The 15054-nt window shown below is 41.3% G+C and overlaps 2 protein-coding genes across 3 annotated transcripts in view; one reads left to right on the forward strand and one right to left on the reverse strand.

Moving 5' to 3' along the window:
- The first annotated feature begins 317 nt into the window (after window positions 1–317).
- Window positions 318–4454, forward strand: LOC134290758 (uncharacterized). The gene is made up of 3 exons (XM_062857952.1): window positions 318–818; window positions 1103–4246; window positions 4290–4454. The coding sequence occupies exons 1-3, from the start codon at window positions 318–320 to the stop codon at window positions 4452–4454; spliced, it is 3810 nt and encodes a 1269-aa protein (XP_062713936.1).
- A 5914-nt stretch (window positions 4455–10368) lies between these two features.
- LOC109405798 (lissencephaly-1 homolog) overlaps window positions 10369–15054 on the reverse strand; it is a 244991-nt gene continuing 240305 nt past the window's right edge. For both annotated transcript variants that reach the window (XM_019678855.3, XM_029857581.2), the window contains exons 5-7: window positions 14889–15044; window positions 14617–14812; window positions 10369–14544 (exon numbers count right to left, since the gene is read on the reverse strand). In XM_019678855.3, the coding sequence (XP_019534400.1) occupies window positions 14471–14544; window positions 14617–14812; window positions 14889–15044 (426 nt within the window). In that variant the 3' untranslated portion in view covers window positions 10369–14470. The remainder of the gene's footprint in view (window positions 14545–14616; window positions 14813–14888; window positions 15045–15054) is intronic.

Raw genomic sequence — 15054 nt, forward strand, 5'->3', positions numbered from 1 at the left:
GAAGTCAACCCGTGTTGCTAAGTGCAAGTTCGTTTCAGTATCCAGCTCCTTCCGAAGCTGTCATAGTGCAAAACCAGCCACGGTGGCATTCGGCGGGCCCAGACATTGCAGTGCCAACAAGTTCCACATTTCGCCCTATTCCATCTGTAGTCGATGCGTCCTCCGGTTTTCCAGTTAATGCACGTGTTTTTCCTGGGAATTACGCGGCAGTTCCGAATCCAGTGGTACCAGAGCCTGCGGGAATCGGTTATGCGAGGAGCAATCCACCAGTTCAGTCCTTAGGACCAACCGGTGCTCAATTGGCGGCGCGACAAGTTATGCCACGTGAACTGCCGAAGTTTAATGGTGACCCCCAGGAGTGGCCGATAATTTACAGTTCGTTCAAGAACACTACAGAAGTATGCGGTTACACGGATGCCGAGAATCTGGCCCGGTTGCAGCGAAGCCTAGGAGGTTCGGCGCTAGATGCAGTTCGGAGCCGTCTTCTGCTGCCAGCGTCAGTTCCCTTTGTAATGGATACCCTGCACAAGTTATACGGACGTCCGGAAATACTTATTAACTCCCTATTGAAAAAGGTCAGAAGCGTTCCTCCACCGAAATCCGACAGTTTGAACACCATCGTTGTGTACGGATTGGCGGTACAAAATCTCGTCGATCACATTGTCCTTGCTGACCAACAAGCGCATCTAGCAAATCCAATGCTGTTGCAGGAATTGATTGAGAAGTTACCCACATCCTTAAAAATGCAGTGGGGTGCTTATAAGCAGCAGTTCGTGAGCGTCAACTTGGCGACGTTCAGCAGCTTTATGTCAGGATTAGTATACCGCATTTAGTTCACCACTGGACTGCGAACTGCGACTTCATAAGTGCGAAAATGTAAATAAAAGTGCGCGATTGCATCAAATCAGGTTGATGTCTTCGGCGCACTATTTCTTCAATCTATGGTGAACAAGTGCTCTGAAGACACCGAGTTGATTTGATGCAATCGCGCACTTTTATCAGCGTTTTCGCACTCGTGAAAACTAGTGCGATAGTCCAGTGGTGAACTAAATGCGCTATAAATCTGGCATCAGAGCTTAACATCGATGTGGATTCAGCCCAGAATCATCAGAGGCCATCTCGGGTCGACAAGCCTAGACATAAGGAAAAACTTTTCACGCACGTAAGTGAGTCATCGAATGCATTGAAGAAGGAGAACACGGTTGGAGAATCATCGTCGAACACCTGTTCATACTGCGATAAAGTAAGCCATCAGATCGTGAACTGTTCCGGCTTCAAGGCGTTGGACATCGGGGGACGGTGGAAGGCTGTGAGGCAGAAGAACCTTTGTAGATTGTGTTTGATACCTCATCGGAAGTGGCCCTGCCGATCGAAGAAAGAGTGCAGCGCGGACGGATGTCGTATTAGGCATCATATTCTTCTACATAGTAATCGCTCGGATAACACTTCAATGCCCAGCGAGACCGTTCACCAAAATCATCATGGGATCAAATCGTTTTCCCTTTTTCGGTATCTACCGATCACGCTGTACGGGAAAGAAACGAAGGTGGACACCTTTGTATTCCTGGATGACGGATCATCGGCAACATTACTCGAAGAAGGAATCGCATCACAGCTAGGCATCGAAGGAGAGCCGGACAGCCTTTGGCTCAGTTGGACAGGGAAGATTGGTCGGCACGAGAAGAGCTCCAGGCGAATCAGTGTGCAGATATCTGGAGCAGAGAAGGAAGAGAAGCATTTGTTGAACGACGTTCGAACTGTCCGAGAGTTAGGACTCCCTACGCAAACGTTGAACTACGCAGAATTGGCGAAAGCGTTTCCCCATCTTCAGGGACTTCCTGTATCCAGTTACGTCAATGCTAAGCCAGGAATGATTATCGGTATCGAGCATGTACGGATGCTTACAAGCCTAAAAACAAGAGAAGGTAGCAACAACGAACCAGTAGCCGCCAAAACCCGGTTAGGATGGTGCGTGTATGGCAGAAATTCCACAAACGAAGAGTCGACGGAACAGTTACATGTACACGCTGTCGAGAACATAAGTAACAGCGAGCTGCACGATTCTATGAGAAAGTTCTTTGCAGTCGAAGATGCTATGGTGACGAATCAGCTAGAATCCGAAGAGGACAAACGAGCAAGAAGGATTCTGGAGGCAACAACGGTGCGGAAGGGCGCTCGAATCGAGACGGGACTTCTCTGGCGGAATGATAACATATACTTTCCGGATAGTTATCAGATGGCGATGTGTAGATTGAAAGGGCTGGAGAAACGCTTAACGAAGGATCCCGATCTGCGTATGAGAGCAAATGAACAAATTAGAAGTTTTGAGCAAAAACAATACGTCCAGAAAGTGTCGCCAGAAGAGTTGCAGAGTGTCGATCCGGCACGCCGATGGTATCTCCCACTAGGAGTCGTGATGAATCCCAAAAAGCCCAACAAAATTCGTATGGTGTGGGATGCTGCAGCGAAAGTCGACGGAGTATGCTTTAACGACATGCTGCTGAAAGGGCCGGACCTCCTTGTACCGCTTGTGGACGTCTTGCTACGCTTCAGGGAGGGAAAGATAGCCATTTGCTCAGACATACGTGAAATGTTCCTGAGAATCTTAATAAGAGATGCTGATAGATGGTCACAGTGCTTCTTGTGGCGCAACAGCCCGGAAGACGACGTTCATACATACGTAATAAACGTTGCCATGTTCGGAGCGACCAGCTCTCCGTGTACTGCTCAGTTTGCCAAAAACCAAAATGCGCTCGACTTCGCTGAACAATACCCTCGGGCAGCAAATGCAGTGTTGAAAAGTCACTACGTGGACGACTTCCTCGACAGCGTGAACTCCGTGGAGGAAGCGGTTCGATTGTTCAAGGAAGTTCAGCTGATTCATTCAGCTGCTGGGTTTAAATTTGGCAAGATTCTCTCTAATTCACCGGAAGTACTTGCTCATCTGGGGGAGACTAGTCCGGTAGCCAGCAAAGCATTAAACCTCGATAAAGATGCGATCCATGAACGCGTTTTAGGAATAGTGTGGGTTCCTGCGGCAGACCACTTCACCTTCGATCCAGCAGGGCTTCAGGAAGTCTCGAAAAACAATGCAGTAGCGCCAACAAAAAGGCAAGTACTCCGAACAATAATGAAGCTTTATGACCCCTTGGGATTTGTGGCGCATTTCGTGGTGCATGGAAAAATTCTAATGCAGGAAATCTGGCGATCGGGAACAAACTGGGACGAACCCATTGCAGAGCATCTGTTGGCGATATGGAGCAGGTGGATCGAGTTGTACGAGTGCATCAACGAAGTCAAGATTCCTCGATGTTTTTTCGGCGATCTTCAACCGGGGGAAGTTGAAGAGATTGAAATTCACATGTTCACGGATGCCAGTGAAGCGGCATGCGCATGCGTTGCCTATGTGAGGATGTCGTCAAAGGGAAGTATCCGGTGTTTGATGGTAGCTGCAAAAACAAAAGTAGCGCCACTTCGAACGCTTTCAATCCCTCGCTTAGAACTTCAAGCCGCCATGATGGGATCCCGTTTGCTTCATAACATCTGTGCTGCTCTCACTCTCAACGTTCAGAAGCGTTTTTTATGGACAGACTCAGCTACGGTTCTAGCGTGGCTCCGATCGGACAATCGGAGATACCACCAATTCGTATCTTTTCGCGTCGGAGAAATCTTGTCGCTCACTAGCATGGACGAGTGGAACTACGTGCCGTCAAAACTAAATGTAGCCGATGACGCCACCAAATGGAATTCAGGACCGTCTTTCGACCCGGAGGGACGATGGTTCCAAGGCCCATCATTTTTGCGAGAACCAAAAGACAGCTGGCCGAAAGAATCTGCAAATAAAGTAAAGGAAATCCATGCAACGAGTGAAGAGATTCGTGTTGTGGCGGTGCACCAAAAGATAGAGGAAGTGATTGAACCCGAACGCTTCTCAAGTTGGAATCGTATGGTTAGAACGATGGCCTACGTTTACTGGACAGTGATGATTTGGAAGCGTTTATCGGACAAGGACAAGCGAAGTTCGGGACCGGGGAAGGATGAATTCGTCAAGGCAGAGGAATCACTTTGGCGACAAGCGCAGGCGAACGTATACCCGGAGGAGATTTGCGATCTGAGGAATGATCGTAGAGTTGAGAAGCGAAGTCCGCTGCACAAGATGTCTCCATTTCTCGATGAGCAAGGCGTTATTCGGATGGAAAGCCGAATCGGGAACGCTCCACATCTTCCATATTCGGCCAAGTATCCCGTAGTAATGCCGAGGCATCATCGCATAACATTCCTACTGGTAGACTCCTACCATCGACGATTCCTTCACGCTAATGGCGAAACTGTTTGTAATGAGCTGCGGCAACAGTTCTATATCCCTAAACTTCGGGTACTGGTGCGAAAAGTTAGTCGTCAATGCCAGCACTGAAAGCCAACCCAACGCCACCAAGAATGGGGCCATTGCCTAGAGTCCGTCTTACGCCGTTCATTCGACCATTCACGTACGTGGGCGTGGATTATATGGGGCCTTTCATGGTAAAGATGGGGCGCAGCAGCGTGAAGCGGTGGATTTGTCTTTTTACCTGCCTCACAATCCGTGCAATACATTTGGAGCTAGTTCACACTTTGACGACAACATCCTGTGTAATGGCTTTTCGGAGATTTGTAGCGAGACGTGGAGCACCGTTAGAAGTCTTTTCGGACAATGGCACCAACTTTGTTGGTGCACATCGACAGTTAACGGAGGAGCTGCAAAGGATAAAGGAGATCAACGAACGCTGCGCATCCACATTTACCAACGCACACACCCAGTGGCACTTTAATGTTCCGGCCGCTCCCCACATGGGTGGACCCTGGGAACGTATGGTGCGATCCGTTAAAGTAGCGATGCAGGCCGTGTCCAACAGCCTACGTCACCCTAGTGACGAAGTTATGGAGACGATCATGTTAGAGGCGGAAGGAATCGTAAACTCACGCCCCCTAACATACGTGCCCTTGGAATCCGACAACCAAGAGGCACTGACACCCAACCATTTTTTGTTGTACGGGTCGTCCGGTATTAAGCAACCGACGACCAATCCTGTTCACAACGGAAATATCCTCCGAGACAGCTATAGACTGGCGCAGCACATTGTAGACGAATTCTGGACTAGGTGGACACGGGAGTACCTTCCTATGTTGACTAGGCGGGTAAAGTGGTTTGATCCAGTGAAGCCGTTAGAGCCTGGCGATATAGTCGTTGTTATAGGCGATACAGTAAGGAACCATTGGGAGCGAGGACGTATATTGGAAACCTATCCGGATAAATCCGGGCAAGTGAGGCGTGCAAAGGTGCAGACAACGAGAGGAGTTTTTATCAGACATGCTGTAAAGTTGGCTAAGCTCGATGTTGCAGAACCCACGGAAGCTGACGACAAGCCTCCGGAAACGGAAGTTGTTCACGGGGTGGAGGATGTCGACGATACCCCTCGTAGTGGCAGAAGAGCGGTGAAACAACTGTCCGTTCCCGCACGGTCGGTGTAAATGATCTCTAATGTCATACCACAGACCTGATCGCTAATTTCTTCTATTTTGTTGAATTCGAGTCTTGGCAGATCTTAGGTTGCTTGTTGTGGGGAAAAGTTGTACGTAGAGGCTAAAATAAGGTATCTATACTTACCAGCAATGTCCGCATAACCTGAAATAGAAAGATAATTAGAAGTTACTTACCTTGCATATTAAATGTAGATCTGGCCAGTTGATCGGACAATCTAACTGAAATCCGGTGATTTGAGATCCTGTGAAATTTAGAAGAACACTGACAATGTAAGACACATTTGAGTACTACTTACCTTGTATTGCAATTAATTTTCCTACAATAAATTCTAGCTTAGTAGCTGCTTAGTCAGGCATCCTACAAGACGGTGTTTTAATCAACTTACGGGAACAGGCGTGTTACACGAATAAATAGAAGTCTTTAAATCCTATAGGAAGTATAACTATATGAACTTGCACAAGTAAACATCTGGAGTTTGGATGTGGAGTATGGATTACTTTCGGAAGTTTTCTAGAAAGGCAGGGGTTACCGTAGGCGGGGCATAATTATTTTATTATACATAATCCGACACTTTATGTCTAGTTTGTTGTATTTTATCTCTAAAATTTTCTGAAGGGTCTTCAGTGAAGACTCATTGAAATCATAGACATAAAAATCATTGAAAACACTCATCATAGCACTTTGTCTGTGATAGCACGGATAGTTTCATGAAAATCGTAGTTTCTCCAGCAAAGCGGCAGTCGTAAAAAGTCGTGATTACAAAGCGAATAACCAGGAACGTTTACATCAACTAGGGTGCCTGTAACAGTTATCGCACTACCTAAGGAAAACTATTTGTACAAAAATAAGAAGAAGACCGATAACTGTCGTCGATATGTCAAATGATTGATTTGTATTCTTACTGTACAGGAAAAATATAGAAACGGAGCCAAAACTACATTTTGTATTTATTACGGCGTGTGCCAATGATAGGAACCCTGTACCAGTTATGGACACATTTTTTTTTAAATTTCGGTTCCACTTCGCACTATTTACACGCACTCCTTATGAGATAAGCCACAACTGGCACACTATGGCGAAATAGTGTGCAAGGAAGCTGAAATTTTAAGGAAAATGATTTTTATCTATCATAATTTAAGCAAATTATGAAGTTTGAAAGAGTGCACAATCATCTTTTGTGAACCTGATCTTATGTTCACACATTCTTTTTGTTTATTTGCATCGTTAAAGGTTGAAAATAAACTATGGCGAATTTGAGGTACTATAGCCATAATTGGTACACTGAACCTAATTCCAGAAGATTAGGAGGATCTATCAGCTATCCGAAATTTCTTGAAGAAATCACACGAGAAACTTTGGAAGAAATTCTTGCAGAAAATTAGTGAAAAACTCCTTAAAAACCTTGGAGGAGCTTTAGTGGAAATCCCAGGAATACCTCCTTCAAAAGGAATCCCGAGAGAAACTCTAACAGAAATACCGCGACAACATCTGAGGTATATCCTGAGAGAAACTCTTTTGGATATCTCTGGATAAATCCTGGTAGAAATCCACGGGAACTTTGGGAGCAATATTGAGAGAACCTCTAGAGACATTCTGTATGATCACCTATAAATTTCAGAAGAAATCCAGAAATTGGTCGGAATTCCGGAATCTTGGAAGATTTCTAGAATAAAATGTTCGAATCTTGGAAAAATGTTGGTAGGAATCCAGAAGCATCTCCGGAAGGAATTCAAAAAGCAATACCAAGATAAATGGCGCGAAAAAAAACGGAAGGAATCTTGTAAAAACCCTGGGATGAATTTCAAGAACTAGGGTAATTCGCCAATTGTTGAACGGTTAGTACCGGCATTTTGGTTTTTGTTTGTTTTTCCGTGCATAATTCCACTTTAGTTGAAACATATCCAGTGAACGTCTAGATCTACTTATCCCTTATACTGCCCATTGAATTTGTATTCCCTTAAATTCCATTTTCTAAGAGAAAATAGAACATTTGTATGGGAAGTCTGTAACCCAAATGTTGAACGGTTCCTTAAGCTAGCTCATCCTAATGTTGGACGGTTCTCGCCAATTGTTGAACGGTTGAAGCTTTGTTCGTAATTGATGACGTATAACCCGACATCAACCTATCATTCACCTGTTTTTATTTTGGTCACCAAACCCAACACAGACACGACAGTTACCCGATGTGGGTCCAACAGTGGTCCAACATTTGATAAAAATTGACCCGACTTTGACCCGACATCCGATATTTTTTCACTCTGGCGGATTTTTTTCCGGGTTTTTCGTGTTTTGTGCCCAGCTAGTCCGAGCTAGTGACATGACAATTCATTTGAATGACAAGGAATCGCACATTTGAAGAGAGCTCTAGTGGAATAAAATCGTTTTAAACATGACTAGATGTAAAAATGGCTGAAAAGATTTGATTAGAAGCGAAAACGACAGAAGAAAAGTACGCTTTTAAAAGCCCCTGAAACTCTCCTGGAAACCCATGGGACCCACTCAACCCCCAAGGACACTCATGGAACGAACCTTAAATCCCTTGAAAACACGTGGGTTGCTCCTGAGCCTCATGGAACGCCTTGAAATACTCCTGGGGCCCCCTTAACACTCTGAATTCCTCTTGAACACCTCTGGAACGCCCTTGAAACCCATTGAAAACCACTGGAATCTTTCTGAAGCCCACTGGAACACCCCTAGAACATCCCTGAAACGCCCTTGGAATCCCATGAAATGCACGGTTAGGTAAAGTGAAAAAAAAATTCTAGCAGTCATGCTAACATCGTAGGTTATGCCAGTGTTCAACAATTGGATCATGGATGCAGAATGATAGTGCGATAAGAAAAATATTTTTTCAAATTAAATTACAATGAAAATGTGATTTTAAACAATGTTAAACTGTTAATGACATCCTTCAAGTTCTTGTAACTATGGTGTGCCTTTGATATTTGTAATCGATATGCCCGCAAAGCTTATTACGTAACAGCAATTTCTTAAAATAAATCTTAAGAATTGTGCAGTTTTCGTGTCGTCAGCGGAGCAAAATTTTCAATAATTTTTTTTGACGTAAAATATGTATAATTTTGTACCTTAATTAGAGCAATATCGTGACACACATGTATATGCATCTACATCATACGTTTACGTTGGATGAATTACTTACGTAAGATTTATAATAAAATATTCAGAAACTGTTCAACATTTGGGTAGTGTTCAACAATTAGCGAATTACCCTATTTCCAAAGAAATTCCAGAAAGAAACCCTGAAGGAATTTTTGGAAAAATCGTTGTTGCCTAATTTCTAGAAGGATACATTAACACTACATAATCGGTGCCGACACTGCTCAAACGTCAAATTTCGTGTGAGAGTAAGCAGGCCAGTATATATTCGTGCAGTAATCCATAGAGAGAAAATCTAGACCGAAAACAAACGATGCATCGAGATAGAATGATATCGAGATAAGGAGATATCGACATGTAGAGAGGTTAACACTTCAGCAGGATTTTCTGGTAAAAAATGTTACTGCAACTTTATAACATACCGTCAAACGGGGTGACTTGCAACGGCGGGGTGACTTGCAACACTTGATGTCTTCTGTCTATGCTTATCATCAAAACATAAAAATCGGACGTTTACATACCAAAACTCAGTTGAACTGAAAGTTTACATACTATCTGAGTAGTAACCACGGTTTTTACTTTTATGAAAATAGTTCCAACAAAATATTCATAAATTTAACATTAGTCTCAAAAAGTAACAAAAACGTGAGCCTCAAATCGTTGCCTGCAAAACAATGAAAACAAAATTTCCCAAAAATAATATTCTATATGCGGGTTCTATACATAATGAGCTATATGAATTTCCATTTTACTTTATGAAAATATTACAATATCATTGTTATATTCATATGTTTTAAAATATTGTACCTAGACGGGGTGACTTGCAACACTTATTTTTCTAAACAATTCAAAGTCCAGAAAAACGAAATATTGTTGTTTGATTGATAATTCACCAGCAAAAGTCTGAAGGATCATCATATGAACTGAAAAATACATTAAAACTCATGTAAAATTAACAATTAATAACTTGGTATTTTTTAGCCCAATATTTCCATATAAAAATTCACAATTCAATTTCCTATGTAAAAACAAATGCAAAAATAAGTTTGTCAGCCCAAACGGTATCACAATAGTAGCAAGAATACTTATCAAATATGCTTGAAACCTAAAATTAATATCTGCGTGTTTGAAAAGGGATTTACATTGGGTGTTGCAAGTCACCCCGCACGACGTCTTGCATCAAAAACGACCTTATTTGGCTTTTTCAACATGAAAAAATACATCAATTTATAACTTGTTCACTCTATTTTATAGAGGGGCCGGCTATTAAAATTATTACAAATAGTTTGAATTTTAAAATTGAGTTTAATCAAAATTTTTTGTTAATTGAAGCTGAAAAGTGTTGCAAGTCACCCCGTTTGACGGTAATTTCTATCTTGATGCACAGAAAAAAAAAAGCTCATTTTTAAGGTCTGTCAATTTTTTTGTGATCTTTGGATGGAGACTAGGATGGAGAGGTGTATATTCTTGAAGAAGTTAGCAAGAGAAAACAACACAATGACCCAAAATTTTGCTCAAACAGCATCTAATTATGCAGGGAATCATATTACCCACGCTTTTTGCACCATTTCATTGCATAAGCGAAGAGTTTATCATATCACCATACAAAAATTTAGCTAATTACTACAAATCCAGTACTTCACCAATTTTGCCCCTTTTCTATCCCACCCAACCATACCTAACTAAGAGAAGGATTATTTTCGGCATCAGAAATCTCTCACCCGTCGTGCTGACTGTTTTAAATATATTTTATTACCATTTTCAATAGTATTTACAAAGAAAAGTATGCTGTTGTCACATCTTAGAATCAGATTTAATTTTGCAGTTGTTGTCATTTTTTTTGGAAATATGTTTGCTTGTTTGCAAAGTTGCATATGTTTTGTATTTAAACCACTTGTTTTTGTTGTTTAGTTGTTCTTAAACTGTTGTTTGTGTTTGATGTGTTTTGCTGTTATTCTGTAAGTTATGTTTGATTTTGCTTGTTTTAAGTGAAATTCTTTAAAGTGATTCGATTTTTCACAGGTCGATTTTACCAATCATTCCTTTCCAGTGTTTAGTTTTATTATGTTTCATTCATCGTATCCGAAAAGCTTAGTTCCAGTTGAGTTTATTCTTCTTCCATGAGTAGTAGTTGATCAATCGTTTGGTTGCTCTTTCATTATCGTTTTTTTTTTCTTTCTTTCTCGTCTTTCAAATCATCCATCGCTAAAAACCTAACCCTAAAAGTATTTGCACTCTCTTCAAAAGAACTACAAGTTTACGCGTTAGCTGCTTCCGGCTAAAAGTAAATATTCGTTTCACAATTTAATGTTCTGCTGGTTCTTCTGGTCAATCGTTTTCGAAGGTGTCTAGGTGGTAAGTTCGAATGACAATCTCATCTATTGGTAGCGAAAGTCTAATGAGTGGGGGTTGCCAAGCTAGAAGTCTTGTTAATCTTGAAATAATACGGTATGAAATGCCTCATATGGGAAGTTCGACTAGTGACGATTGTAAATTTTATTTGCTGGAACGCTGAAAAACAAAATCAAATCGCTTTTGTCGGTGAGGCGTTTTTGGTTGGAGGTAAATGGAAGAAACTGAAGAAACTTTTTAGTTAATTTAAGGGAATGTTTCGAATAGTTTGCTCAGACAATTTTTAATTTCTTCCGTTACATCAAATTACAGAAAACTTTTCCAGTTTAGAATCAAATTTTGGGTTTTAAATTTCTTGGCAACCACCGCAAGTAGATCTTTCGTAGCCAAAGTGTTGTTGTAACATAAAAAAGACTCAAAATAATTAGCCCGTAACTATATTATCAGAACTTTTTCAAAGCGAATCAAAGTACCCATTCTGCAGTTCCACAGAGTGGAATAGAGGACTGGGACTGCTGTGGCGTTGCAAACAATTATAAAAAGTTTACAAAATTATAGCAAAAGCTATGATTCTATCATTGCGCGCGGCACTTTTGCTAGGAGTTACCTAGAATAGGACAGTGTATCGATTTAAGCAAGGTTTTCAATCGAGGGTGCATTAACAGGTCTCTTTCCATGCTGCTGGGAATATTCTTAGAAAAATACATTCGCGTTGCTATCATTCTACGACTATTGAAACTAATCATTTTCCAGCAGAGGATCGTCCTTTCCAAAACCAGCACGATCGAGTAAAGAAGCAGTTCAATGTTGCTACGATTTTTAATTTCCAGCAAGCTTAAACGTTTAGAATAGAGAATCAACTCATCAAATTTAAAGCAACATTATGTATATAAGTTATTTCCTCTTCATTTCTTCAATTAAAACATGTTTCACTTAAGAATGCAGATTTTCTGGTTTTCATTTTCTCTCGGTTAGCTATATCTATGTAGTTCTAATATTTTTGTTTTACTTTATGTAATTCTAACTCTAATTGTAATTAATAATTTAATAACCATCGCTTCTAGACGCTCAATTCTCAATTAACTCGTATTCCCCGATGTGTGTAAGTGAGTCAGTAAAGTTGAAATTCAGTGTAATGGATGCACTTTTTACAAAATGGATTGAATGTATTTGAAGATTATTTTCTCCTACGTGTATGTGTTGTTCGTTTCTTAACTCGGCACGCATTGAAATCACACCCGGATATCCACACTCAGCGGGTCTCAAGCGTACTCTCGAATCTATCGGCTAGCGGTTGTGTTACTCTGGTTCTATACTATCACTATGAAGTGGCAAAACAGTGCGGTCATTCATACAGAAGAGAAGTTATTGTAACGAATTTGCTAAGGTGCTTGCGGTATACGTGATATTTCGGAGCCCATCACTGAATAGAGTTACTAGCGTTGAACTAGGAAAGTAGGTATATAATTATATTAATATTTACAAAAAATCAACACAACACAAACCACACTAACCATCGAAGCATGGTTATGGCAGCAGCAGGATTAGTGGAATTGAAACTGAGCAGCGCAAAACAGTAGGCTGCATTGGTTATGCTCGGCAGTACTAGAACACATTCCAAAAAGGCTTTACCAAAGCATTACATCATATTTCCGGTACTAGTTTTTCTCTGCAATTTTAGTACCATTATTACTTATTATTTTCCATGAAAAAAAAACATCGAGGCAGTAGTACTCCAGGCCAATAAAGCAGTACTAGATTAGACAACATTTTCTAATTATTTGCATGTTTTTTACCGTTTCACACATAGAAACTGAACAACTTTCATTATTTATAGCGACATTTCAGAATATTTAGACAATATATCAAACGATTTATACGTTTTGGAATAACCATTACAAGATCAATGTGAAATGAACAGGTACAGTTAAGAACAAAATTCCGACAAAAGCGTCTTACGATGTTCGTTTTGAACAATGGAACACGGATCATCGTTGATTTAAAGCAATAGAATTCTACAGATAATCCTCTTTGGTGCTGAAAAGAGGTGTCTAGGAGGGGTCTTCGACCCCCCCATACCAGAATCCTCCTTGAAATGAGAATTAACATTATGTATAGCCCACCTATACACCAATTTAGGACGTTCGATTACTACTACAGCTTTGCATCATCTAACAAAAGTGCAAAGCATCTCAACCTAAATGAATTATCGAAAAAAAATCTAGCTTGTGACCCATTAATTGAGGGATTGTTGATGTAAGACTCGCGGAGCACTTATTAAATTCCACTGTAATAGAACAACCTTTAATAAATAACAATGAGTCTTCCTCTACAAAACTAGTACTTCAACAAAGAACACATCAATGGAATCTATATCACCAAGAAACGCAATCTAGGCGTTGTTCCTCATCCATATAAGCGATTTCGACAAGAACAGGAAATTCTTTCAACGCACTTTTGGCAACGCACTTTTCGATGCTAATCGTACGAATCAACTTGACACGACGACTAAGAGAGAAATAATCAACAAACATTCGTTGCACCCATTTGTAAATCGTTCTCCTTGATTTCTCAGAGGTTAGTATGCGTGTGTATTTGTGTTTGCGTCTTATTATCTGTCTCAACAAGTCCCGTGACCACTTCAAGTAACATGTTAGGTTTTATAGCGGTTTTGATGATCGAAATCAGTCTTCAAAACTGTTCCAAAACCAGAAATGTTACTTGACATTCCGTTTTCGTCTGTTCCCGTATCCGTCTGCGTCCATGTGTTTGAATGTTATGTGTTTGCCTGTCATGCCCTGTCCCAACCAAATCCCCCTCATCTCGCGAATTATACGCTCCATCGCTTTTTTCTTGCTTCAAAGTTTTCAAATATGATGTCTACCTTCTAGGAATAGTGTAATTATAAGAATATAATATGATAATATGTTGTTATAGCTTTTTTTCATCCGCCTTCGTCCGGCTATTGTTTCGGAGTAATTTGCTCATGTGTCCCATGTTTTTAGGTTGACAGCTTTCGAAACTTTTTCAGCTTTTGTAATCGTTTTTTGTTGCTGGTTTTTGAATAAGTGTTACTTCTGTTTGGAATTGAAGCGGGTTTGAAAGAAACTGGTTTTATTTTCGAATATTTTACTTTTGTTTAAGTTGTTGTATTTTGCTGTGGTAGTCACTGCAACTGTAATAGTTATACCATGTTCTGTTACCCTTGTTATGTGTAGGTGTTTGACGTTTATGTAGAATATGAATGTATATTTTGCCTTGTATGTGGTTGTTGTTACTGAAATAGTATGCTGCTTATCAAATAGAATTACCTCTTCTTACACGGTTGGCTGCTCAGCTGCGCTCGCTCTACTGCTCCCTTACGCTGCTCTGCTTTAGTTGGTGTATGTATGCAAGTGTTTGTGTGAGTGTGTTGATTCATTTCATCACTATCGAGTACAAAAGAAGAAAACTTTCTACGAATACGCAAGCGATTCGTGCTTAGCGACACTCCCAGACCTTAACTGTCGTATCCACGCTGCCCGATATGACGTACGGATGTGACTTATGCATATCTACAAGAATACAAGAACCATGATCATCAACAGTTCAAATTTCCGACAGCTCAACAAACATTCAAAACTTACCGAGCGATGTACAGAAGTGCGAGTGAGCATAGAGGGTCTTCATACAGCGCTTGTTGCGGAGGTCCCAGATGCGCAACGTTTTGTCATCGCTGGCGGAAAGCATGTACTTGCCACCAGGATGGAACACGATGCCCCGTACCCAGTTGTCATGACCGACGAGTGTGAACAGGCACAGCCCGGAGCTGACATCCCAAATCTAGGTGAAACAAATATAAGCATTAGAAATCATTGAAATAGAACAACCTTACGAACTGGAACTTGGGCCAACTCACCCTAATGGTCTTATCTCTAGATCCCGATGCGAGGAACGGTCCCTGGTGCGCTCCCTTCTTGTTGTCGGCTCCGGCGGCTTCGTTGATGGCCGCCGCAGCCGATTCCGGCGCCCAGGCAATACACTCGACTGTGTTTTCGTGTTCTCGCAGTTCGGCCTGGAATTAT

The sequence above is a fragment of the Aedes albopictus genome, chromosome 3, assembly GCF_035046485.1.
Source record: "Aedes albopictus strain Foshan chromosome 3, AalbF5, whole genome shotgun sequence".
Taxonomy (NCBI): Eukaryota; Metazoa; Arthropoda; class Insecta; order Diptera; family Culicidae; genus Aedes; species Aedes albopictus.

What these genes read in the sequence shown, in the direction of transcription:
- LOC134290758 (XM_062857952.1), top strand. Translation starts at nt 318, where the DNA reads ATGCCACGTGAACTGCCGAAGTTTAATGGTGACCCCCAGGAGTGGCCG. An exon ending in GCAGCTTTATGTCAGGATTA is followed by an intron (nt 819 to 1,102) that starts GTATACCGCATT and finishes GATTCAGCCCAG; the next exon opens with AATCATCAGAGGCCATCTCG. An exon ending in CATATTCGGCCAAGTATCCC is followed by an intron (nt 4,247 to 4,289) that starts GTAGTAATGCCG and finishes TCCTACTGGTAG; the next exon opens with ACTCCTACCATCGACGATTC.